General features: G+C 55.0%; 1 protein-coding gene across 1 annotated transcript in view; it reads left to right on the top strand.

The window, feature by feature from the left end:
• The window catches only part of LOC143696415 (serine/threonine-protein kinase pim-1-like), a 36,009-nt gene extending 13,560 nt beyond the window's left edge, over nucleotides 1-22,449 (top strand). The window contains exons 2-6 of the mRNA XM_077192546.1: nucleotides 3,793-3,899; nucleotides 4,016-4,066; nucleotides 4,270-4,636; nucleotides 5,282-5,458; nucleotides 22,376-22,449. Of these exons, the coding sequence (XP_077048661.1) occupies nucleotides 3,793-3,899; nucleotides 4,016-4,066; nucleotides 4,270-4,636; nucleotides 5,282-5,458; nucleotides 22,376-22,449 (776 nt within the window). The remainder of the gene's footprint in view (nucleotides 1-3,792; nucleotides 3,900-4,015; nucleotides 4,067-4,269; nucleotides 4,637-5,281; nucleotides 5,459-22,375) is intronic.
• The last annotated feature ends 4,291 nt before the right edge of the window (nucleotides 22,450-26,740 follow it).

Here is a 26,740-nt window from a genome sequence, read left to right on the forward strand (position 1 = left end):
GCAGAGGCTCTGCAGGACTGACAGGATGGGCTTTGGGGCTGGCAGGAGAAGCTGAGGGACCTGGGCTGCTGGAGCTCCTCAAGAGGAGGCCCAGGGCTCATCCTGCAACTGCTCCAAGGGTGCTTTCAGAGAATCACAGAATCAGCAAGGGTGCAACAGGCCATGGAGATCATCAAGTCCAACCTGTGCCCTGACACCACCTTGTCTCCCCTGGGCCTCCTCTTCTCCAGGATAAACAACCCCAGCTCCCTCAGCTGCTCCTCACAGCTCTTGTGCTCCAGACCCCTCCCCAGCCTTGTTGCCCTTCTCTGGACACACTCCAGCCCCTCCATGGCCTTCCTAAACTGGGGGCCAGGAACTGGACACAGCACTCGAGGTGCTGCCCAAGCAGTGCTGAGCACAGGGGAAGAATCCCTGCCCTGCTCCTGCTGGCCACACCATTCCTGATCCAGGCCAGGAGCCATTGGCCTTCTTGGCCACCTGGGCACACTGCTGGCTCATGTCCAGCCTGCTGTCCACCAGTCCCTGCAGGTCCCTTTCTGCCTGGCTGCTGTCCAGCCCCTCTGGCACCTTGTTGAGGGAGAAAAGGGAAGGGAGGGGAACGGGTCCAGATCCAATCCTTCCGGAAATGTGGTGTTTGCTGGCATTGCCAGTTCCCAGATCTTGATATTTCCCTATTCTAGCACAGCCCAAGTCCAGCAATTTGCTGGCACAGAAAGCCAAAACCAGGCAAATACCTGGTACCTACAGCAACCCAATCTCGTGTTTGCTGACACTGCCAGTGCCCATATCCAGAATTTTTCAGATGCCTGCACAGCACAATTCCAGCAATATACTGGCACAGAAAGATCACATTTGGCAATTTCCTGGTGCCTGCACATTCCCCACCCAGATCTGGTGTGTGCTGGCACCGCCAGTGCCCACATCTGGCAATGTCCTGGTGCCAGCACAACCCAAATGCAGCAATTGTCTGGCAAAGAAAGCCAAAACCAGGCTCCACCCAGATTGGTGTGTTGGGGTTGGTTAAAAGAAGAAGGAGACCTTGGCTTAAGGCCATGGGAAAACCCTCTTTAGTTGGGGTCAGCAGGAGCTCCCGCCCATAATCCTCTTGTTCAGTTATGCAGATTGTTACTAGAAAGTTCTGAGTTCTCTTTGCTACCGTTGGTTACATTTTACTGCAAAAATTGTAATATTCATAATCCTTCCTTCCTCTTGGATCCTTCCCTCAGATCCCACCTTAACCCCTCCCCATATATAAATGTATAAATATCCCTGCTGGACCCTGGACCCAGGCTTTTTTCTGCTTTGCTCTGTGTACTGTGCACACCATCCTGTTTCTTGTGTTTGCCTTCATTAAAGTTCTGTTTCCAGACAAGCAGATGAAAGCAGTCTCTGTCTGTAAAGTGGCCAGAGCTGGTTCTCAGGGAAACCACTGGCCAATGGTCCGGACGAGGACCAGAAGGTTTCACTGGTGTTTGCTGGCACCGCCAGTGCCCAGAGCTGGAAATTTCCCTATTCTGACACAGCCCAAGGGCAGCAATTTGCTGGCACAGAAATCCAAAACCCGGCCACTTTCTGCTACAGGCTCTGGCACTGCCCACATCTTGTGCTTGCAGTGCCCGTACCCAGATTTGGAAATTTCCCGGTGCCAGCAGAGCCCAAATCCGGCAGATTTCTGTCGCTGCCAATGACACCACCCAGATCTGGTGTTTGCTGGCAGCGCCAGCGCCCAGATCTGAAAACTTCCTGGTGCCGGCACAGCCCAAGTCCAGTGATTTGCTGGCACAGAAAGCCAAAAGTGTGAAATTTCCAGGTTCTGGCTCCAGCACCATCCAGATCTGGTGTTTGCTGGGACCACCAGTGCCCAGATTTGGAAATTTCCCGGTGCCTTCACAGCCCAGGTCCAGCAATTTGGTTTTAGCTAGCTTAGGCAGAGAAGTTCCTGGGACTGGGACTTTCCTTTTTCTTGGAACTGTTGAAACCTGCTCTGGACTGAAAACCCAGAAAAACACCTGCAGCTCACACCTGTGGCCCACCGAGGTCTGGGACGCTGCATTCCAGCACCAGAGGGACTTAGAAGAGACCGAGTGAGCCAACTACAACCCACAAAAAGGACTTTCTGAATTTGCCATCTCTTCAGCACTGTCAGAGGTTTCATTTAATATTATTCATTTTTCATGCTTGTGAATACTTTACTTGATAAATAAACAGGGTTTCTTTTCACTTTTCTCCAGAGAAGACTTTTTCTGAACTAGTAGGGGGAGAGGCCACTGGAACTTGATTTCTAGACGTACCCCTTTTGGAGGCTTCCTCCCAAAATTTGCCCTAAAGCAGCACAAACAGTCACAATGGAAACTTCACCAGTGGCACAACACCCCAGCCCACCAGGAAAAGAAAGGACATGTAAAGTTCTCCAAACATTTGTCCTGCGTCGCTGCAAAAGTCCTGCTGCAGACACTGTGCAGTGTGGAAAGCCAAGAGAAGCTGCAGCTGGTGGCAAATCTTGGGACAGAAGCTTGACCTTGTTCTCCAGGAGAGATTCTTGGGAAGAGCAGACAGGAGAAGATTCCTGGAAAACTGAAACACCTTTCCAGAAGAGAAATGAAAATGAAAGAAACAATCCAAGATGTTTTCCTCTATTTATTTCTATGCTCCCCTTTTCCATGTTGCACTACTTCTCCATCCCAGTAATTCCAGATGCACTGTACTGCTAAGATCAGTGGCTTAGTGATTTTTAGACACTCTAAAATACCATGAGCCACACGCAGTTTTCCTTCCCCTGTTTTTACTGGAAGGCAACACTGGAGATGTAAGTGCAGTGCTGGGCTCAGGTAGGAATCCTAGCCCAAGGGAAGGTGTCCCGCCAGTGTTTGCCCCTCAGCCAGGCCAATGCAGAGCAGGAAGCGAGGGGATTGCTGTGCCAGTGTGCAGGAGTCAGGGCTCTGCACCTGGGCTCAAGGCTGCAAAGTTGCCGTGTTTGGACAGACTCAGGGGCTGTGCCCGGGGCGCGCGGGGCTCGAACGTGGGGCTCGTGGGGCGAGCGGGGAACGGACACGGGGACGAACGGCCCCGGTGCTTCAGTTGCAGCGGCGGCAGCGGCGGCAGCAGCAGCGGCGGACACAGCGGCAGAAGCAGCAAAGAAAATAATCTATAAGGATCTTTCTCTTTCTCTCTTTCTTTCTCTGTCTCTCTTTCTTGGTCTTTCTCTCTTTCTGTCTCTGAGTCTCCCGCCGTCGGGCACCCTTCTCCCGGGGTCCCTTGCCCGGCGTCCCTCTCCTCTCCCCGCCTCCCTCTCGTGTCCCCGCCTCCCTCTCCCCCTGCCGGGCCGGGCCATGCCCCCGGCCCGCCCCCGGCCCCGGGCGGGGCTGCCCCGTGCCCGGCCCCGCCCGTCCCGCCGCGGTCTCGCCTCCGCCCGGCTCTGGCCCTACTGGCGGTGGCGCTGCTGGGCGGGCATCAGTGCCGTGTGCGGGGGCGGCATCGCCGCCCTTCGCCTCCGCCTGGCCCGAGCCCGGCCCCGGCCCCGAGGCAGGCTCCAGCCCCGAGCCCGGCCCCGGCCCCGGCCCCTCCCGGGGCCCGCGGAGGACACAGGCGGCGCGGCCGCTGCCGCCGCCTCCGCTGCGGCTTTCCCGGCCCGAGCTCCGCCGCTCGGCAGCGCGGCCGCCGGCCCCGAGCCTCCCGTGCCGCGTTGCGAGGAGCGAAGGCCTGGGCATGGCCGGCCCGGGGCGGCTGAGGGGCGCTCGGGGGCCGTTGCTGGCCCCGGGCCGAGCGCTGACAGCCGCGTCCCGCCCGCAGGGACGGCGCACGAGGCCCTGCAGGAGCGCTACCGCCTGGGTTCGCTGCTGGGGCGCGGAGGATTCGGCAGCGTCTTCGCGGCCACGCGGCTCTCGGACGGCGCCCCGGTGAGCGGCGGGGCCGGCGGCGGGCGCAGGAGGAGGGGGCGGAGGAGGAGGAGGAGGAGGATGGGGCTGGGCAGGGCGGGCGGCGAGCTGAGGCCACTGCTGTCCTTGGCTTGCAGGTGGCCATCAAGAGGGTGCCACGGAACCGCGTCCGGCACTGGGGCGAGCTGGTGAGTGAGCGGGGCCAGCGGCAGCAGCCGGGGCTGCCGGGCGGGGATGAGCCGAGGCTCGGCACGGTGGAAGCCGCCAGGACGCCTCGAGGGGGAGCGGGCGTGGGCGCAGCGCAGGGCGCAGAGCATCCCGGGCTGGCTCAGGGCTTCCCCAGGCCTGGCACGGCATCGGCCCCACTGAGGGCATCGTGCTCCTCCCGCAGCCCGACGGCAGCAGGGCCCCGCTGGAGATCGTGCTGCTTGCCAAGGTGTCCACTGGCTTCCCCGGCGTGGTGCAGCTCCTGGAGTGGTTCGAGCTGCCCAAGCACATTGTGATGGTGATGGAGCGGCCAGAGCGGTGTCAGGACCTGCATCGTGTCATTCGGGCACGGCGGTTCGTGCCCGAGGAGGTGGCGCGGGAGCTGTTCCGCCAGGTGCTGGAGGCCGTGTGGCACTGCACCAGCTGCGGGGTCCTGCACAGGGACATAAAGCCAGAGAACATCGTGCTTGACCTGGCCACCGGGCAGGCCAAACTGATTGACTTTGGCTGTGGCACCTACCTGCAAGAGACAGCCTACACCCACTTTGCAGGTGAGCCCACGTAAGGGTGTACTCCTGGTGCCGGGATCTCATGGCCCAACATCTCCCAGCCCAAGCTAGCTGTGGCAGCGGGGATTCTCCCTTTTGCTGCCAGTCAGGGGACTGAGTCTTCAGCTGAGTTGCTTTAGAGCGGGACTGGGTGTGGAGCCATCTTCCAGCCCTGCTGGCAGCCTTTGCCAGCCACTCTGCCCAGGACTGGGGCTGGGCTGGGGCAGCCAGCCCGACCAAAATCCTCGTGGGTGGGGGTAGCAGAGAGGGGGATGGAATCTGTTCCCCAGCCAGTTTGGTGTGCAGGCGAGAGGAAGGGCTTGCACTGCTCCACTCGCCCTGTTTGCCTTGGCTTCCTAATATTTTTGGGGCAATGCAGACAGGGAGGATAAGAGCATGTTTTCCCCAGCCCAGAGAGGGTTTTTCCTTTGCATGTCATGGTCAGGCTTAGCCGGGGCTTCCCCTGCCCTCTTCTGACACCAGTGGCTTCTTTTCCAAGCCTTAGTTTGTGCACAAGTCCCAGGTGCTGGCGAGAGGGCAGTGGTCACCCTGTGTGCCACTGATGCAGCCCCCGCAGGCCCAGGGATGCTGGGGCCAGGCTCTGGGAGCAGCAGCATCCCCCTGCTGAACTCCATCTGTATTCCATAGGAACACCATCCTACAGCCCCCCGGAATGGAACGACTTTGGCTGGTACCATGGCGAGGCAGCAACGATCTGGTCCCTGGGCATCCTGCTGCACCAGATGGTCTGCGGGGAGCACCCTTTCAGGAGGGGCCGGAACCTCAGCTGGGGCCAGCTCCCGCTGCCACAAGGGCTCTCTCAAGGTGGATCCTCTTCTCTGGGCACGGGGGGAATCCCAGTGCTGGGAGCCAGCAGCGGGCTCGTGAGCATCCCGCTCTGGCAGCTGCTGAGGAGGTGGCACATGTCCTGCTCTCCTCCAAAACAGGGAATTGATGGGAAAGTTTAGGCCCAGCCCTGAGCGCATCCAGCAAGGCCTGGGCATGGCAATAGTGGGTCAAAACAGACAGGAGCCTTCTCTGGCTGACCGGCAGGTTCTGCTTTCTCTGCCCAGAGTGCAAAGATCTGATCAGGTGGTGTTTATCCGTGAACTCCTTGGAAAGACCCACATTAGAAGACCTGTTCTGTGATCCTTGGGTGCAGGATATTCCTCGGCCCTAGAAGAAGGGAGAGAGCCACAGGCACACTTTGATCCAGGGCCCTGGTAAGTTGCAGCTCCACACATGCCTTGGCAATCAGAAGCAAAGGAACCCAGACCTTTTTGTGCTGCCTGTGTCACTGCATGGGGATCATGGGATGGGCACACGCAGCCCTTGTGCTGCAGCTGAGCTGCTCTGCCCAGCACTGGTGGCTGCCATCCAAGCTGGTTTTGCTTGTGCTGGTTTCCTGACAGCTGGGGCCCTGGGCAGAGCCCTGAGAGCCTGGTCTCCCCCCAGGGAAGGAGCAGGAGCCCCTGGAGAAGCTGTACCGGGTGGGGATGCTGCTGCTGCTGCTGCTGCTGCTGCTGCTGCTGCTGCTGCTGCTGGAAACAGCCAGGATGACATCAAGGATGAGAAGCTCTTCCTCAGCCTGGCCACTGGAGGCTGAAGGTGATGGACTTTGATTCTGGCACTTTCTTCAAAGCCAAACTCCACAGGGAATTTGCAGATGAGTCCCCACCCGGGGAAATGCTGCCAGATTTGGGCATGGCCCAGCCTGGTTGGGAAGCAAAGGTTCCCCCTCTGCTGGGGCAGATGCAACTCATCCTTCAGTCGCTGCCCAGCTGCTTTTGGCAGGGCTGGGGCATGGGCTGGGCTGGGTACAAATGGGAGTGGGCTCCTGGCCCTGCCAACAGCCCCCAGCAGCCACCGTGGCCTGGGCTGGGGCTGGGGCTGGGGCAGCCAGCCCGACACAAGCAAAGCCCCATGCTGGGAGCAGAGGTGGGACTCCAGAAGCTGTGCAGGGGCTGCTTTGCTCTGCAGGCAAGGAAGGGCTGGGCTGCTGCACTGCCCTTGTTTGCTTTGGGATCACCGTGATTTTGGGGGGCAGTGCTGGGTGGAAGTGAGAAAGTGTGGGCTTCCCTCAGCCATGGCTGGGTTTTTCCCTACCATGTAGGAGTTGGGCCTTCCTCAAGGCCCTGACAGAGATAAGATTTTTTCCCGTTTTTCTTGTTTTCCCTTTTTGTCTGTAATCTCTTTTCAAGAATGTGTTGTTTGTTTTTCCAGAGGAAGCGTTCCAGGTGGTCCAGTGCAGATGGGGAAGTGCTTGGGAGCAGCTGTGGCGTGGATGGGCGGTGGCCTTGGAGAAGGCTGAGGACGTGGTTTGGGAGCAGCTTTTCTTGCAGCCGTGGCTGGCGTGAGGTGGGTCCCTGTGTGCTTGGCAGGGTGGGATCAGAGCTTTTGGGAGATGGCAGCGAGCACAGGAGCATCCTGCTTTGGGCAGCTGCTGAGGGCTGGATGTGCCTTGGCTGGCTGCAGGCTGGGCACATGTCCTGCCCTCCTGCTCTGCTGCCAAAGGCAGCAGGGATGGGCAGCTCTGGGCACAGCTCTGGGCACAGCCAGCATGGCCTGGGCACCGCAGGCCTTGGCACAAGGGCACAGGAGCCCTCAGCTGAGGGGCACTTTCTGCTTTCTCTCCTTGCAGCCGGGCTCTGCGGCTGCTGAGGCTGCTCTGGGCTCTGCCAGGGCTCTGCTGGGCTCAGCCCTGGGCCCAGCTGGGCTGGCTCTGCCCTCACATTGCTCTGACAGCTTTGCATCAGACGAGCCCATTGCGAGCACAGCGCCTGAGCTTTCTGCTTTGGTAGCTGAGTGAGACTCTGCTGCAGGCCCAGAGATTGCAGCTGGGGACACACATCCAATTGGCAAGAACCCAAACTCTCCACAGTCCCAGCTGAACGCCTGGATCTGCACAGGGTGTTTGTCTGTCCCATTCTTCCTTCTTGATTGGCTGGAATTGTGCAATTGCACTTTCTTCCTCCTCTAGAAGTGCCTGAGTGGGCCAAAGCTGGCGAGTGGGCCGTGTTCCTGAGGCAGTGCAGTCTGGAGCTGATGGATGGAGAATTGCCCTTCTGCACTGCCAAACCAGAGCAAAAAGCCCTAAGTGGCACTTTGTGTCTCTAAGAAATCCCTGAGAGTTTCAAAGGGAATGTGCAGCTCATTCCCAGGCTGAGAAGGAAGGGCATCTTCTAAAGGATTTGGGCTTTGACAGAGTTTCCATTCCCAGTCCTGCTTGGAGCGGGAAGGGCACAAAGCAATTTCCTCTTGCTTTGAGCACAATTTCAAATGGCAGTGTTGGAAACAAAGCCCAAAATCTTTTCAAAGGCTGCTGAGGTCAGTAAGATCCACGCCATCAGCACATTTACAATGTAAATAACTGAGTTCCCCTTTAAAAAAGATCATTTACCTCTTATTGCAAAGTTTCAGAAGTTTTTCACTAACACTTGGGTTTTGTTTTCATCTTTCACATTTTATATAGTTTTTTTTCTTTTTCCTTTTTTTCCTTTAAATAGAAAACATGTCCTACAAAAGGAGTGTCCTTTGCTCCTGGTTCCTGTGTGGAGCAGCTCCCTTGCTGCTGGCTGAGCTGCTCAGGCAGAGCCCGGCAGCTCCTGGCCCTGCAGGGCTGAGGCTTTTCCCCGTTGCTGGGCACAGACTGATGGAGCAGCACTGCTGAACACGGGCACACACAGAGGGCCCAGCAGCAGCTGCCTTTGGCCACCTGAGGCTCCAAGGCCCAACCTCTGAGCAGCCAGGGCTGGAAGAGACTGGCAGCATCTGATCCCTGACTCTGGGCCAGGGCTGCACAAATGACCCCACAGCAGCAGCAGCAGCAGCAGCAGCAGCAGCAGATGGAGCTGACTTTCAGCACAGCCCCTGCCCCTGTTCCCTCCCGTGTGCAGCGGTGTCACAGCAGCCTGAGGCACCTGGGAGCCCCCAGTGCCAGCAGGGACTTGAGATGGCAGCCCTGGGCTCCTGGAGGCTGTGCAAGGAACGGAGCTGGGCACTCCCTGTCCATGGGGAGCTTGCAGATGGAAAAGGCTGCTGTGCCCAGGCAGCTCCAGGGGCACAGAAAGGAGGCTCTGGAGCACTGGATCTGTGCCAGTGCCACAGTCCTGGGCAGCAGCCAGCCAGCCCTGGGGGAACAGAGGGCACAGCAAGAGGGACAGAAGCAGGCAAGGGCAGAGACTGGGAAGAGCCAGGCCCGCGAGCAGGAACAGCTGCTCCATTGCACTCCTGGAGAAAGCTCTTGGCTGCTTCAAAGCGCTGAAAGGCGTGAAGGGCAGAGAGGAGGCCACAGCAAACAATGCTCCTGTTTGCACAGCCTCCCCTCTGCGTGTCCCAGAAGGAATTGGATGGACTGGATTCGTCTCTCCGAGTGGTCTTGTTCAGCATGAGCAGCTCAGCACCAGGAGCTGAAGGAGCTGAAGCCTCAGGCCACAGGAGCTGGGCAAGAGGGAACTTCTGGAGCAAAGTAATGCTGCTGAAATAGCCCCAGCTGAATGCAGCGGATATCATCATGGAATCACAGAATCCTTTCTGTTGGAAAAGCCCTCTGAGCTCACCCAGTGCAGCCGCTCAGCCAGCAGTGCCAAGCCCAGCACTAAAGCACGTCCCTGAAGTGCCAAGGCCTGGACAGCAGCCCTGAGTGAGGCCTGGACAGCAGGCCCTGAGCCCAAGGTGGCCTCTGGAGGAACCTTCCAAGCAAAGGTTATCTTTGTATCTGCTCCCTGCTGAGATATGCATGGTCATTAGCACTGTGATAGATGTAGCCATTCCTTAGTGAAACATGGATGGACCTTTGTGTATTTAGAAGCCAGAGAAGGCCATGAAATCTGACATCTGGCCTTGTGTGGGGCTGAAGGATCAAAGTCAGCTGCCTTGGCTCCTCCTTGAGGCCTGGCCAGGCTTTGGGAGGGAGCCAAGGGGAGGATGAAAGCAGATGTTGGCACACTAGCAGTGCTGTCAGTTTGTTCATGCAGCACTGTCAGTGCTGGGCCCTCTCCCAGCGGGCCTGGAGCCTCAGCTGGGGCTGGAGGCACCTGCAGGAATTGCCAGTGCCCAGGAGTGGCTCTGCAGCCCTTGGCTGTGACAGCTTCCCCAGCTGCTGTGTGCATCTGGGGGATGGCAAAGGCTGAGGGGAAATGCTGCTGCATCTTTCCTAATCACTGCAGGCAATCTTTGGTGGGGATGATTGGGTGCATTGCTGAGCTGCTCCTTTTGTGATTCTTTGCTGCTCTGAACTGCAGGAAATGACACTGATTCCTTCAGCTGGAGTCTGTGTCTTTGGTGCTGACTTTGGCCACTGGTCAAACCAAACTGGCCCAGTCTGGCCAGATCCCAACCAAATGTCACTTGTTCAATGTCAATGTGAGGCATCAGTGCCATCAGAAATTCCCAGATGGGAAGCCCTTCCCTGGAGTTCCCTGGCTCTGGAGGGGGCTGAGGTGGGAGCCCCGTGGGAGCAGTGGGGCAGTCGGGGAAAAGAAGCTGCAGCCCTGGATGTCTTCAAATGCATCCAAAAACTGCACATGGAAAAGGAAAAGGACTTGTGGGTTTGGGCAGACAAAGATGAATTTGTTAAGAGTCCAATGGAAACAGCACCTTCAGAAGGAACAATTATTGTTGGAATGCTCCCACATGGAGCAAGAGAAGAAGGTTTTAATCTTGAGCTCAGCTGCATTTGTGCCAGTGAAATATCAATATACTAAATAACTATATGTATTTATTGTATAATAAGACCTCAATATATATATATTTGTACATTTATATATATATACATTGTATATATATGTCTGTATCTATCTGTCTATATGTATATTAATATGTATATCTACGTATGAAATAATAATAATGTGAAATAGTGCTGACAATACTAATTTGGTAGCTTTGGCTGCTCAAGAATGTAACTCTAAATACCCTACAGAACAGGATTGGCCAGGACCCTCATGTCAGTGGTCAACTTTGTGAGATTGTAGACAATGTAAAAAGGAGGAAGGGAGGAAATTGGCTATTTCCCCAGGGTTTGGTGATACTGTGATGCAGAGGGCTTTGTCTGTTGCTGTGAAAAATACAGGGATGAAGCCTGCAGGGTTTTTCATGTCCCAGACTATGCACAAGCTGCAGGATTGGTTGAACGGGTGAAGGGGTTGTTAAAAGAGCAGTTGAAAAAATGAGGAGATGGGAACCTTTGCCCATGGAGAACCCATCTCCCAGATGTGCTCCATGCCCTGAACAATGGCCCACGGGGGAAATGGAAACCCCCTGGCTGTGCACGGCTGCCCCCAATTTGCAAATCCAACCATGGGCAGTGAGACTTGGACTGCCTGGGAAATTGTTCTGGCTGTGATGGCCCCTGGCAGGGCCAGCCCAGAGGCTGCAGGGCTGGGCCTTCATGCATTGGAATTCATGAGGAGAAATTCAAAGCAAATGAGAGCCATCAGTACTGAAACAGGAATTCAGATTCCTCCAGGACACTTTGCTTTGGTAACTGCTCCCTTGGAGCTTGGCCTTGCAAAGTGTTCATGTCATGGCAAGAGGAATTGATGCAGAATACCCAGGAGAAATTATAGTAGTTCTGTGAAACAATAGTGACCAGGATTGGATTATTCAACACCATGACAGGGTAGCACAATTATTGATATTGCAATTTTAGGAACGATTGTGAAAAAAGGAGCTCCAGCTCCAATCACCACCGTTTGTGGAGATAAAGGGTTTGGATGCAGCAGTCCTAATAATGGAGCCAGAGTGTGGGTCCGGAGGCCAAATGGCCCTCCCGCGGCAGCTGAAGGAGCAGCTCCTGGGAAAGACAACTCTGAGTCCTGAAAGCTGGGCAGGAACAATGGGAATGTGTCCCTGCAGCCAAGGATTGTGTGTGAGAACAAGTAGATGTGACAGGATATTGTTTTACACATGCTGCCAGACCAAATCTCCCTGTTTGCCCCAAGGGCCCCTTTGGCAAATGCTCTGATCCACGGGGCTCCATGGGAAGGCTGCTGTGACACTGAGGGACTTGCACAGGAATTGCATCCAGGAGCCTGGGAGCCCCTCAGGGACTGGGACCCGGCCCCTTCCAGCCAGAGGGGAAAGGGCCCCCCAAGCCTTGTTAGCCCCAGACAACATGGTAAAGCTGAACAGCAAAGGGCCTGGGGCATTATTCTGGAATTAAAAAGGCGCCAGCTCCATGGACAACAGAATTCTTGTTCCTAACTCCAAGGAGATTGAGAAAAAAGAAGGAAGAACAGTGTCACTGAAGTACTACTGATGTCTGTAAGGTGTACCTTGATAGTCAGCCAGAATCTTTGTCTGCCACAAACACCTCTAGTGTTTGACCAAGGGGTTAGTCATCAAAATGTAATGATGAGTTCTGATGGATTGCTGAGCTTATCCTTTTGTAATTCTTTGCTAATGATGATGTGCTTTGCTGAGCTTATCCTTTTGTAATTCTTTGCAGCTGTGCATGATATAAATGCCACAATTCCTTCAGTTGGTGTCTGTGTCTTTGGTAGTGACCCTGCCCACTGGTGAAACAGGGCCCCCTCTTGCCTAAGTGTTCCCTGGGAAGGCAAAAAGCCTCCCTCCAAAATTGCCCCCTTGCTCCTTGTTCCCCCCCTTCATAGCCTGAGCATGATGTGCTCTGGTCTGGGCTGTGCCCGGGGTCAGCTGGGGTCACCTGTCCTGGCTGTGTCCCCTGCCAAGCTCCCCCGCAGCCCCAGCCCCTCCCCAGCGTGGCTGGACGAGGGGCAGGACAGGCCTTGGCTGTGCTGCAGCTCAGCAAGAACAAAACCATCTCTGCGTGCTCAGCGCTGTGCTCAGCACCCGGCCCAGCAGTGTCTCAGTGCCAGGGGCTGTGCCCTCAGTGCCTGCCAGGGCTTTCCATGGCAACTGCCAGGCCAGGTGCCCCAGGTGTCCCCCCCAGTGCCGGTTGCCATGGAAACAGTGCCCAGCCCTGCCCCTTTCTGTCTGGCTGACCTGGCCTTTGGCCCTGGCAGTGCCCTTGGCTGCTGGTTCCTGGTGCCTGAGCGGCCAGCGCGGCACAGGGCAGGTGGCCATGGCACAGCCCCCAGCAAGGGATCCCCTCTGGCTCTGGGCACTGACACCAGCCCTGAGCAAGGGGCCCAGGGCAGCTTTCCATGCCCACCAACCATCACAACGGCTCCGGGCATTGCTTGTCATGGCACCAAACCAAGGAACGGGTCCCCGTGGCCGTTGCCATGGCACCTGCTGGCACCAACCAGTGTCACTGCAATTGTACCTGGAACAGCCCTGGCACCGCTTTGTCGTCAGGGTTGCCATGGCAGCCCAGGGCAGCAGCAGCTCTGCAGGCAAGGGGCCATGGAACCTGGCTGCAGAAATGGCTCCTGGGGCTGCTTTCCAAGGAAACCTGAACTGATGGCGGTTGCCATGGCACCCAAACCCAGCACTGGGGTCCCTGCAGTGTCCATTGCAACAGCCCCTTGCAATGGCCCGCTGCCTGTTGGGATGATGATCCACCCTCACAGCTGGCCCAGGGCAGGGCTGGAGTGCTCTTGGTGCCACCTTGGGCTTGGCACACACTTGAGGAGGATGTCTGTTTGCAATGGGGAAACTCAGGAGTTTTAGATGGCTTCAAAACTCAAAGAAGGAAAATCCCTCTTTGCCTGAGTGCAGCCACTTCTCCAGGCAAAGCAGCTCCCAGGTGAGTGAGGAGAGACACCATGGGCTTGGGGAATGTGGAGCAAGGTTGTCCACACTGGCTCAGAGCTCAAGGCACAGCTTCTCTGAGCAGGCCAGACCTCCTTAGGACAGTCCCTGCATCAATATCAGTCACTGAATGCTGCAGTCACCTCTTGTGTAATAAGAAAAGCAATAAAAGACACCCTTTAAAATAGGAATACATATTTCCTAGAAGCTCTTTGAGCTATTTCTCCATAACTGTCAAAGGAAACCCTCCTAATGAACTGCACAGGAGCAGAGGGAAATCAAGGCAGAGCCATGGTTTGTCAGGACTTGCTTGATCCTCATGAGCCTCACTGTGCATTTGGAGCTGAGCCCTTGAACCTCAGGGCCTGGGAGGAGATTGCACAAACCTTGCCTGGAGTCAGAGTCAGAGGAAACACCCAAAGTGTCTCCAGGCATTCATGGCTCCCACTGAGGTCCCTGTCCAACACAGGCTCCTCATGGACTCCTTGGAGGAGAGAATTGGTGGCCAGGATGGCACAAAAACCTCTCAGACACTCAGTGTGGAAAGGAAAATCCAAAGTACCTTCAACACCTTGAGTGTCTCAGAGCATGAATGAGCCCCACTGAGTGTCAGTACAAAGCTCTCCAGGGACTCATTAACGCAGATAATTGGGGCCATGATTGCACAAAGCTCTCCCAGGGTCTGGATCCAAAGGGAAACACCAAGTACCTTAAAAGAACTGAAGTACCTTGAAGCATTCATGAGCCCCACTGAGTGGTGTTACTGACAGAGCCTCTGCAGGGACTAATTACAGCAGGTAATTGGAGGCCATGATTGCACAAAGCTCTCAGAGACTGCAAGGCCAAAGCCAAACCCCAAGTCCTTTGAAAAAGCTGCAGCCCCTGCAGGGAGCATTCAGGAGCCGCCAGGGCCATTGCTGAGCAAGGCTCCCCAGGGACTCCTTGCAGCAGATCCTTGAGGCCCCTGGGATGTGGGCTAGGGGGGGGATGCAGAGGGCAGGACAAGGGGCTGGCAGTGCCCAGCCTGGCTGGGGCTGGGCCAGGAGGCCCCAGGGCCTCAGCACAAGGTGTCTCCTCCCAGCCCTTGCTGGCACAGACCCTGCTGTGCCCCAGGGCACCAAGCCTTGGCTTCTCTTTGTCCCCAGCTGCCATCAGTGCCTCCAGTTCTCTGCTCTGCCTGGGGCCTGGGGACACTTTCTCTGTCGTGTCCCTCAGTGGGAGCCACTACAAGTCCCAGAAACTTTGGAGTTGGATTCTGCCTTGGAGTTCTGCAGAGGCTTCTTCAGCTCCCTCTCAGGGCCTGATGTTCAGGGCCTGAGCACAAAGGCCCAGAGGCTCCTAAAGTCCTTGTGCTGTGTCTGTGCTGCTGAGCTGGGCCGGGCTCCTGGCCCAGAGGCAGCTCCTGGCAAGGGCAGCAGAGCTGCAGAGAGACAGCTCTGGGCAGGAGCAGCTCCTGTGCACAGCCCAGCAGGGCTGGGGCACTGCCTGCAGCCAGCCCGGGCACAGCACAGAGGCACAGAGAGCTTCAAGCAGGCAGGGCTGGGAAGGGGCTGGGAAGTGCCTGGGGCACAATCACTGCCAGCCCTTGGCACAGCAACCTCTGGCTGCAGGACAATGCAGCTGCAGCTCCTGCACTGATCTCCTAAAGCTGCAACATCCCAATGCCTGCAGACTCTGGCAGTGCATCTCTGAGCATTTCTGCTGCAGGGGAGCTGAAATGCTCATGAAGCTCTCACATGCTGAGCAGTCTCAGAATATTTCCAAGACAAGGATTTTGATTGAAATTAGGCAATTTCCTAAGCCTTTGTCTTCAGATTCCTACTACTGGAGAGTGGCAGGGAGGGGGGATAATTATTAAAGGACGATTATGAATTATTAGTTATGAATTTTGGCAAGTGGTGCCTGAGATCACCAAACTGTTCCTTCTAGTGACCAGCAGGTTCACAGGAGATCCCTAATGTGCCTTCAGCCACTGTGCCCATGGACAGCAGCAGCAGCAGCTTTGCTGGAGCCATCAGGCTCAGTCTGAGCTGTCCTTTCTGCAAGCTGCAAAGAGAAGCTGCCCCCAGGCAGTGCCCTGCAAACAGGCAGGGTTCTGTCAGGCCAAGGAGAGTGCACAGAGCTTTGGGCTCTGTGAGTGCTGGCACAGAGAGATCAGGCACAGGGAAACCCCTGCAGGAGGAAAATCTCCAGGAAGCAGAGAGAGGATCAGGGAAGGAGAGAAAACAGAACCCAGCAATGCTGTGGCAGGGAGAGTTGAGAGATGTGCACAGGATCCCCTGCAGTGCAGCCCCTGCCTCTGAACAAGCCCCCTCCCTCCTGTGCCCCAGCCAAGCCTCTGCCCTCAGGCCCGGGGCTCCAAGGTGTGCAGCCCCTCCTGTGCAGGCAGAGCTGCAGCAGAGCCGTGGGGCAGCTCTGCAGCCCCGGGCCCAGTTCCCTCTGCAGAGCACAGGGCTGGGAGCAGCTGCCCGGCCCTGGGGGCTCTGGAGGGGCACAGCTGGCTCAGGGTGACGCTGTCCCCAGGGCCCGGCTCTGGGCAATGCTGTCAGGGCAGCCAGGGAAGGAGCTGCATCTCCCTTCAGCCAATGCCAGCAGAAGGACACTTGCACGTCCCTCTGACATTTCAGTCCAGCCTGGGAGCTTCACCCCAGCGTGCAAACCTGTCCTGGAGCATCTCTGAGTGATAAGATCCATGGGCAAAGGCAGAGGTGTTGTGACACTGAAAATGCTGCTGGGTTGGTGGAATGAGCAACGTGAGTCCTTGGCTACACAGGTGGAGCTGGGCTCTGCTGGATCCATCTGCTCTCACAGTACCTGGGCGTTTGTAAGAGAAACATGGGAGTGTGAACATCCTCCAGCTGAGAAAAGTGAAAGCCCAGAGGAACTGCAAACAGAATGAAGTGACAGATCATCTGCCCCCAGCCTCCACTCATTATCTTGCCTCTGGGAAATCACTCTGTTCTACCAGAGGGCAGCAGAAATGCTCAGGGTTTCTGATATCCAAGAGTACCAGGAAGTCCATGGAAGGAGCTTAAAAAGAAAACATCAGAACTCTGAAACACAAGAGCATGTCCGTGTGTGTTGCAAAGGAGGGTGTGTGGGAAGTGGCTTTGATTTTGGTTACAGGTATCTCCTCTAACCCTTCACTGTCCTTTTCTCCATTAACAGGTGCCCATGTGCAGCCACAGCAAATGTCCAACAGCAGCTGCATCAGCCACTTCCTCCTGCTGGCATTGGCAGACACACAGCAGCTGCAGCTCCTGCACTTCTGCCTCTTGCTGGGCATCTCCCTGGCTGCCCTCCTGGGCAACGGCCTCATCATCAGCGCCGTAGCCTGCGGCCACCACCTGCACACGCCCATGTTCTTCTTCCTGCTCAGCCTGGCCCTCCCTGACCTGGGCTCCATCTGCACCACTGTGCCCAGAGCCATGCACAATTCCCTCTGGGACACCAGCACCATCTCCTACACTGGATGTGCTGCACAGGTCTTTTTCTTTTTGTTCTTTATCACAGCAGAGCTTTCATTCCTGACCCTCACGTGCTCCAACTGCTACGTGTCCATCTGCAAAGCCCTGCACCACGGGACCCTGCTGGGCAGCAGAGCTTGTGCCCACATGGCAGCAGCTGCCTGGGCCTGGGGCTTTCTCACTGCTCTGCTGCACATGGCCAATACATTTTCCCTGCCCCTGTGCCATGGCAATGCCCTGGGCCAGTTCTTCTGTGAAATCCCCCAGATCCTCAAATTTCCAACCCCAGGGAACTTGGGCTTCTTGCTGTTGGTGCCTGTTTATCATTTGGCTGTTCTGTGTTCATTGTTGTTTTCTCCTATGTGCAGACCTTCAGGCCGTGCTGAGCATCCCCTCAGAGCAGGGACAGCACAAAGCCTTTTCCACCTGCCTCCCTCCCCTGGCTGTACCTCTGTTTATCAGTACTGCAGTGTTTGCCTGTTGTTGCAGGCTCCCAGCCAGGTCATAATTAGCATTGTCTCCATGATTGCAGAAGGCTGATCCATGGCTTTATTCTACTATATTATATCATATCCTACTGTACTTATTAAGGAACTCCTCCCCTTACAGACAGTGCGATACAGCTTTGCCCTAATTGCTCAATCCCTGCAAACACCGTGCAGTGGCCAGGCAGAGCTGTCAGCAAAGGAAGGGCCCAGCCAGGTGGGGCAGCCGGGGGATGCCGACAGCCTGCAGGGACAGAGGCGCAGGGCAGGGACACCGTGGGACAGCCTGGGCTGCACAGGGCACAGGGATGGGCAGCAGCTGCAAGACAGCCCTGCCAGAGCCAGCTTGGGCAGCACTTTGGCCATGGCTGCTGGGCCTGGGGCCAGGAGGGGACAAGTGACCCTTGCAGGCCTGGGGCCTCATTGCCTCCTTGTCCCTGCTCAGCAGCCTGGCAGGGGCCGCCCCACGCTCCTGGCCCTGGCATTGCACATCCCCACATGCCAGTGCCCATCCCGGGAAGAGCCCTGAGCAAGGAGGGAGGGACAGGATCTGCCTGGCCAGGCCCTGGGGCTCAGGCCTTGGCCCTTTTCATTCCTGAAACACATCCAGGTGTGCTCAGCACATGAGACACCTTTGCCTTGCTTGTGCCCACCTGGCATCACTGCCTGCAGTGTTCTGCTCTAGCTGGAACCTGGGGACACTTCTCAGTTGTGTCGCTGGCAGGGATCTCTTCAAAGTACAAGAAACTTCAGTGTTTCAATAGAACTGAGTTCTTGAGGGTTTTGTGACATCACTGAGGGGATGGTGACATCACAGAACGGGCTGTGACATCACAGAGCTGGCTGTGACACCACAGAGCAGCATATGAGACCATAGAGCAGAGTCTGCCATCACAGAGGGTGGCTCATGGGCATCCGAGAGTGGGCTGTGACATCACCTGTTGGCTGGATATCATCATAAAGCAGGCTGTGACATCACAGGGTGACTTTGTGACATCAGTCTTCTGTGACGTCACAGCACTGCTGTATGACATCACAAGGTGACATAGAGTTGGCTCTGTGACATCACGGGGGCAGTGTGACATCACAGGTTGCTGTGTGACATCACAGGGGCTGTGTGACGTCACAGGGGCTGTGTGAGGTCCCTGGGGAGGTCACTCTGCCCCGGCCCCCTCACAGTTCCCCCCAGAGCAGTCCAACCCTGCTCGTGCACAGTGGGGTCCCCTGTCCCCCCGGGTCCCCCTGCCCCCAGCCCCACAGCCTCCCCCGGAGGATGTTCCACGAGATCGACCCCAGAGCCTGACACGGGGATGGGGGGCCGGGGCCCTGGGGGTGGCACAGGGGGACAGGGACCCCCTGGCAGCGTCCCCGTGTCCCCCAGGGCCAGAGCCTGGGCCAGGGCTCCTTCACCTTGCTACCAACGAGGCCTTGAGAGCGCTGAAAAAATCCCCAGCAAGGGAGCAGCGAAAACCAGATTTAATCTTAAGGGACAGCAGCACAAAGTTCCTTGGCAAGAGTCACTCTGCTCCTGACTGGGCACTTCAGGCACACCAGGGAAACAAAGCAACAACAAAACCAAACAGAATCCAGGCAATCAAACCAGAAATTAACCGAGAACTGTCCTTCTGTGTGTGTGTGTGAGAAAAGGACAGAGAGGACAGGGATAAAAGGAATACAGCCTAAAAGTTTAACAGAGCTCAAACTTAACCTATACTGATACTTTCAACTTCACAAATTTGCAAAAGAGCAGAGTGTAACAGCATTTAACATAACTTAAACCTATGACTTTGCAAATTTAACAGAGGAATAACACCTTACAATATTTAACTTAGCTGATAACTTATATTGAAGGTAACAACTTAGCAACTAAGAACAACTCTTAGCAGCAGTTAATTTCACTTAGACCTTGTGATTTAAACTTCCCTACAGGACTGACTGACTCAGCTATCCAAGGCACTCCAACCCCTAAGGGAGCAGCATTTCTGCCACATTTCCCCAGCACAGGCACTCCTGTGTGCACACAGACACAAAGAGTCAGTGCAAGGCACCTGGGAGCAATTCCCCTGAGGGCAGGGAATGCTCACTGCTGATGCTTTGGCATCTCCCCAGCGGGCAAAGGGTTGAGCCTGGAGGAGTGGGGGGATCGGCCCAGGCTCTGTGCTTCTTCAGGATCCCCGAGTGCAGCAAACGGGAGAGTTCCCGGCTGGGAGAGACCCCGCTCAGAGGGAGTCGCTGGCCCAGGAGAGCTCCAAGGGCTCCTTTTGGAGCGCTGTTTGCAGGGCCCCAAGAGAGGGGCTTCAGTCCCAGCAATGGCTCATCCTCGCCGCACTGGGCACCAACAGTTTTCTTTGGCAGGGTGAGAACAGGGATCTTGTGCCAAGAGGGAACAAAACCAGTTCCCAGGGCTGCTGCTAAAGGAACCAGGAGCTGGTTGGGCAGCAGCAGTGCCTGGAGCAGACAGTGTTTGGGATGAGCTGCAGAGGAGCTGAGCCCAGGGGCTGTTGGCCAAGGCCGAGGCCCAAGGAGCATTTTTCAGCTGGCAGGGCGGCCTGAGAAGGGCAGGGGGGAATGCACCAGCACAGGGCCATGGAACCAAGGGACCATTGTGTCACTGTGGGGCCCAGTGACACCAAGGCACCATTGTGACATTGCTGGGCCTCATGGAACCAAGGGGACCGTACTGACATTGTGTGGCTCCATGGAATTTAGGGATCATTGTGACACAGAGAGGCCTCATGGAACCAAGGGTCCATTGTGACACCAGGGGGCCTCATGGCACCATGGAGACCATTATGACACTTTGGGGTGTCATGGAACCAAGGGGCCATTGTGACACTGCAAGACTCCATGGAACCAAAGGTTCATTGTGACATTGCAAGGCCTCATGGAACCATGCAAAGTCAATTAAGACTCTTTACAGCCTCATGGAACCAAGGAGCCATTTTGACACTGAGAGGCACCATGGAATCACGGAGACCATTGTGACACTGAGAGGCACCATGGAATCATGGAGACCATTGTGACACTGGGGGTCCCCACAGAACCAAGAGGACCATTGTGATATTGTGGGGCCTCGTGAAACCAAGAGGCCTTTGTGACACTGCAGGGCTGCATGCAACCAAAGGTCCATTGTGACACTGCAGGGCCTCATTTCATCAGTGCTCCATTGTGACACTGGGCAACCAAAGGAGACCATTGTGACACTGCAGGGCTGCATGGAACCAAAGCTCCAGGGTGTCACAGAGTGGCCTCCTGTCATCAATGGTCCATTGTGACACTGTGGAGCCAGAGGAGACCATTGTGACACAGCAAAGCCCCAGGGTCCAAAGGTCCATTGTGACATTGCAGGGCTCATGGAACAGAGGAGTCACGCGACATTGTGGGGCCTGGGGAACCACGGAGACCATTGTGACACTGCAAGGCCTCATGGAATCCTTGGGACCATTGTGACACTGCGGGGCCTTATGACACCTGGGGGCCACTGTGACATTGTGGGACCCCATCGAACCTGGGGGCCAGTGTGACACTGCAGGTCTTCTTGTAATCAAGGGGCCACTGTGACACTGCTGGAACCCATGGAATCAAGTCACCATTATGACACTGCAGGGCCCCATGGATCCAAGGCACCATTGTGACACTGTGGAGCCCCATAAAACCAAGGGAACAAAGAACAGCTCTGGCTGGTTTGGCCTCCCATGGGCTGCCTGACTGGTCCAAGGGACCTTTGCATGTAGAGGGTTACTTCTCATCTGCTGCTGAAACACTGGGGCTCTGTGCTTTCCTTCCCAATGGAAAAGAACTGTCCTTCTGCTTCAGGCACCCATGGCCAGTATTGGGATTTCACCTCCAAATTTCCTTCAGTCCAGGGATTGTTCCCATAGGAATATTGCCAGGACAAATCTGGCTGGCAGTGGTTTCACAATGGTCACCTCGCATCTGTCTCCAAAACACTTGGGGAGGCTCCATGCTTCACTTCCATGGGAAAGAACTGTCCTGCTTCTCCAGGTGCCCATGGCCGAGATTGGGTTTCCACCTCCAAAAATCCCTAAATCCAAAATCTGCTATTACTGACAAGTCTGTCTGGCCTTGGCCTACTGACACTCTCACCTGCCTTCCAAACCTTGGAATTCTGTGCTTTCCTTCTTATGGAAAAGAACTGTCCTTCTCAGCCAGATGCCCATGGCCACAATTGGGATTTCACCTCCAACACTGCCTGTTGTGACAGACTGGAGGAGATTGTTGGCTCCAAACATTTTGTCTGTGGGGCAGGAAGGGGCAGGTCGGGCCTTGCCCTGCCCTGTAAGCCCAGCCCTGCCCTGCCCTGTGACCCCAATGCCCCCAGGGGCCTCCAGTGGGTTTACGGTTTCTACCTGAACCGCGGCACACTGAACCCCCAGCACCGCCGTCCGAGCCTGGGCACTGGGGCCCTCTTGGCTCTACTCAGTGCTGCTGCTGTACTTGGGGCACCCCAAACCCCAGTAGGGACCCGTGTCCCCCCACTCCAGGGATTGTGCGCGACTCACACTGCCCCGATCCTCCCCGCACCCAGAGCTCCGTTCGGGGTTTGCGTGCCAACTCACCAATTCCTCTGCCACCCTCAGCACACCCTGAGGGCGCCTACCGAGCCTGAAGGGGGAAGGCCGACCCCTTGCGTGCCACTCACATTTCTATTCCTCCCACGCCCGGAGGGGGGCCTACCTTATCCCCCTGGGAGGCGTCTCACTCACTCAGGCTTCTCCTGCTTCCCTCCGTTTCTGGCCGGTCCCCTCGCAGGAGTCCGGAACCGCGGTACTCGGAGGCCCACAGCTGCTTCAGGGCTCCGAGCTGCCGGGCCCCATCTCACACACACTTCTTTCGCTTGCCTCCTACTCCTGACACCGCCTTTACTTACCCATGCTCCTCCACACTCTTTGCTCCTAGGCTGCTGCCGACCGATCCAGATAGGGCCAGATATCCCGCAGGCCCTCAGTCCTCTTTGGGTGTGGCCTGTCCTGGACCAGTCCCCCAGACTGTTATGAATGGCCCGTGAGCAGCTCTTTAGTGATTTCAGCTTTACTGGAAACAGTCTAGGCAGGGGACCCATGGGGTGTGCGCACACCACCGCTCCTCCCCAGACGGCGTGGAGGAGGAGGAGGTCAGCTCCGTCCTCCAGCAGAGCTGGGTCTTCTTTCCTCACGACAGTCTCTGAGTAGACGCCTGTTGGTTTCAGGTTCATAATCTTTATACTGCTCTTGGCCCACTCTGGTTAGGTTGATGAAGGCTAAAAGTTCTGACCAGGATCTTTGATATTGTCTTAAGTTCTCTTTGTTTAGAGGTGGTATTTTGATTCTTTATTTGCATGGTGGTTGGTTGTTCTAGGGGTTTTTGTTATGTAATCCTTTTCTGCTTAGTCTTATGGGAGTTTCATATTTGCTGATTAGGTGATGTAATCATCTTCTTTATGGTCTTGGGTGATTTGACATTTTAGATGAGAGTGGGAGCAGCGGGGGGAATACCCAACAGTAAGGGGATTTACATAATTTTAGGACCTTTAAAAAAACAATTAAAACTAACACCGGCACTTTACATAACTATAAAACATTAAACAAACAATCTGTACCTATCATTGGAATTTTCTATTAACTCCTTTAACAATGTATTCTCTACAACACTCTGGGAGGTTGTGGAACCAAGGGGATCATTGTGGCACTGTTGGGGCCCATGGAACCAAGGGGCCAGTGTGGAAACAAGAGGCCATTGTGAGCCTGTGGGGTGTAACAGCCCAGAACACTGAAATGCTGCAGGTAACCAAAGGCTCCTTTACTTGAGTTTGGTGCACAGCAGGAACACCAGCCAGATATTCTCAAGAGGTCAACATGACACAAAATTTTACTTGCAAAGTACAAAAACACAAGAAACTTTGGAAGAGGATTTAATGCAACATCCAATTACACAGAAAACACTTATCATAGCAGTAACTTCATTAACTTAGCTCATTTAACCTAGAAATCATTGAACACGTAAGCTGCTGAGGTGCCCAAAAAATGTTGCATATAAAGAGCATTAGAAGGAGAAGAAAGAGAGAGAGACAGAAAGACAGAAGCTCTATAGAAAGACACGCATATGACTATCACTTCCTAGGGTTCCAGTGTGGGTGAGACACAAACCCCAGGAGAAGGCAGAGTCCATACCAGGGGCTGACCTTGTGCTCCGTGTTTTTAAGCCCCCGGGCCTTTGTGGGCCTGCCCCCAGGTGGGATTTCTGATGGCTCAGGCAATCAGGGCTGGGTTAGCACTGTCCCCACTGTGTGACTGATTGACAGCTCATCCCACGGTGTCTCAGGACATTGATCTCACCCAGCCTCTGACAGTGACCATGGTGACACCGCGGAACCTCATGGAACCATGGGTCGGTTGTGACCAGGTGGGTCCAAGGACACCACGGTGACACTGGGGAACCTCATGGGAACAAGTGGCCATTGTGACGCTGTGGATCCCCATGGAACCAAGGGAACATGGAACAGGCTGATGCCTTCAGTTTTAGCTGTCATATCTCCAGATTCTGTACTGCATTAGTCTGTAACTCTGGACTTCATACAGAGTGTTAGCAAGTTCTCTTCACAGTGTAGTCAGACAAAACAATCCTTTTCCAGCCCCAGAACCAGATGCTGTTGCAGCTTCAGGCCCCAAAAGGGCAAACAACAGCAAATTGAGGACAGCAAACTGGGAGGATGGGACTGCATCACCTGAGGCTGGAATTGGACATTTAACCCCAATATTTAAATGGACCAAACCTTATAAAAGTGTGAAAACTCCTGACCAGTCATCCATTTTGAGTCTAGCCTTGGCTGGGCTCTTGTCCTGCTCAAGGGGAATCCTTTGAAGGCCTTGTAATAAATCCCTACTTTATTCCTTTAACTCTGCCCAGCCTCTGTTCCAGGGAGCCTCTCCAGGCATCAAGCTGATCAGTGCCTGGAGAGCAAAGGATTGCTCAGGAAGTCTCCCTCACCCTTGGACAGTCCCATCTGACCAGGGCAAAAATCCAGTGGGGAGGAGAACATTATCTTGGGCCCTGGAAGGTGTGTTCTGCCTTTGCTTTGCATTTCCTTTCCTACGACATTTGTGACGTCCACTTTTAGGAACTGAGGCTCATGGAGTTGCCACCAAATCTCTCATGGGGCTCCTCAGAGTGCACAAAGCCCAAAGGACCTGCACCTCAACCAGAATTATCTTCAAGAATTAATTTTGTCAGGAGTGGGATTAATGAAAAAGATTTCAATGAGCAATTACCTAAAATGATTTTTTCCCCTATTTTCAAGATTTTCTCTCCTTAATTTTCTTTTCATAAGAAGCAATATAACATTATTTTCTAATTGATATTGAAGCAGGGTGTTCCCTAAGGAAGTCTTGATTGGTAGGAAAGGTCTTCCTTGAGGTCAGGCACTGCCTCTATGGATAAAACTTTGCTTCTCACATTTCCAATACTGCCATTTCTCTGCTGGGCCTCCGGGCACCTGCATCCCTTTTCACCTTCTAGAATACAATGATCTGCGTCTCAGCTGCTTTTATTTTTTAGGACCGGAATGATGTTTTCTGTGGTGGTGAAACAGCAGCCAAAGGCCGACAAACTGAATCCGGACCTGAGATGACAGAAGCCATGAGAAAGCTGACAACTCTTTGTGAGAACAGAGTTGTGCAGCAGTGAAAAACAACTTGTTTTTCCTGAGAAAGAGCTCTAGGACTGTGATAAACACTAGCCACCCACATAAACTGTTTTTTCACTCTTTGATAGAAAAATGAAAACTATCTCTCACAAACAACTTTTCCTGCACTTACACACCAGGGGTTTGAGTGACCAATCAATCACCTGTGAGTAAACCATCTCCAAACACATTCTGCACATCAGCCCAACACAGGAGAAGCAAATGAGATAAGCATTGTTTTCCTTTTCCTCTGAGGCTTCTTAGCTTCCCAGGAGAAAAATCCTGGGCGGAGGGATTTTTTCAGAGAATGTGAATGCCCCAGTGTTAGAGATGAGTAATGAGATGGTTGGCTCTCCCAGTTAAAGGGTGAACATGATCAGTATGTTAAGAGAAGTTGTACAGATGTAGAGTTCTGTTACTGCAATGTGTCCCCCCCACCCAGCATTGTTATCCCGGGATGATCTTGGTAGTGCGGGCATTTGGGGAGGGGCAGATTGTTCCTAAGAGGCACGGCTTAGCAACAGCTGAGCTCCAATCCAGTTCCAGGAAAGCAGTCTGCACCAATGGACAGCGACCAAGAGTCAAGAGACAGCCTTTGGGAGGAGCTAGGGCTGCCTGTTGCAACAGCAAGGATATAAAAGGGAGAGCAGCCATTGTGTGGATGAGCCAGCCCCGTGGTTACCAGCCACAAAGTGGGGGAGGCTCCCAGCACTGTCACTTTTTCCTTATTTAGTCCTTTTGTTGGAAGTTTGGTTAAGCTTTTAATAGACCTTTCAAAATTTTGAGACATGAACAGTCATTTCTCACAGGGAGAAAAAGTTTTAAAAGAAAGCTTTTTTTTTAATTTATCATTTTCTTTAAAACCCAGGCCATGCCGACTTCTCTCACAGTGAACCACAGCCTTTCTCCACCTGCACAGCCCCCCCTCCACTCAACCCACTCCCCCTGGACTCTGCACAACTCCCAACACACCATTTGTCTGGGGGAAAGCACAGACTGTGTCAAGGCAGCAGAGCCCAGACCTGGCCTGACTTCCCCAGACCACTGGAAAGGAGGAAATCCAGACCCACGGACACACACACAGACACAGAGCAAAGCTTTGCTCAAAGGGTTTATTGACTATTGATTGATTATTCTTCAGGGGAAATGGCCCAGGGCTCAAAGGGTTCAGGGGGTTCCTGCAGGGATGATCATCTCCTCATGCCACTGGAGAGGAAAAAGGACACTGGTCCTTGCCAGCCTAAAAGACAAAGCCCAGAAGGTGACCTCTGGAGCCCACTGGGCCATGGCTGGGCTTTGTCCCCAGCCCTGTCCCTGCAGGCACGGCTCACCTAGGCATCCAGAGAGGCAGCCAGGCGCTTCTGCCGCAGGAGAGCCCGCAGCTCTTCAGCCACAGGGGGCTGGGGACAAAGGCAGCGTTAGAGACACACTGGGGGCACTGGGGTGCACTGGGAGGCAGGGGAGAGCAGGGGGGCCTTGGGGAAGGGGCTGTGGGAGCAATGGGGTGCAGGAGCTGCTGTGCTGCTGCCCAGAAGCACTGGGCTCCTGGCCAAGAGGCACAGCTGGGGCAGGGGCTGCATGGGACATGGGGAAGTGGGCACCTGTTCCCAGGCAGCCACTCAGAGCTAATTGGGGTAACAGAGGTGCCCTGAGAGGAGGAGGGGTGTTGGTGCCCTGCCAGCCTCTCTGACAAGCCCTGTTTACCCAGGCCCTGAGGCACCAGGAGCACATTCAGACATCTTGGGCTTCCAGGAAGGAAAATCCACAGTGAAGTGGTTCCTGAGAGCTGTCCATGGCT

This window comes from Agelaius phoeniceus, chromosome 34 (assembly GCF_051311805.1).
Source record: "Agelaius phoeniceus isolate bAgePho1 chromosome 34, bAgePho1.hap1, whole genome shotgun sequence".
In the NCBI taxonomy this organism is placed as follows: Eukaryota; Metazoa; Chordata; class Aves; order Passeriformes; family Icteridae; genus Agelaius; species Agelaius phoeniceus.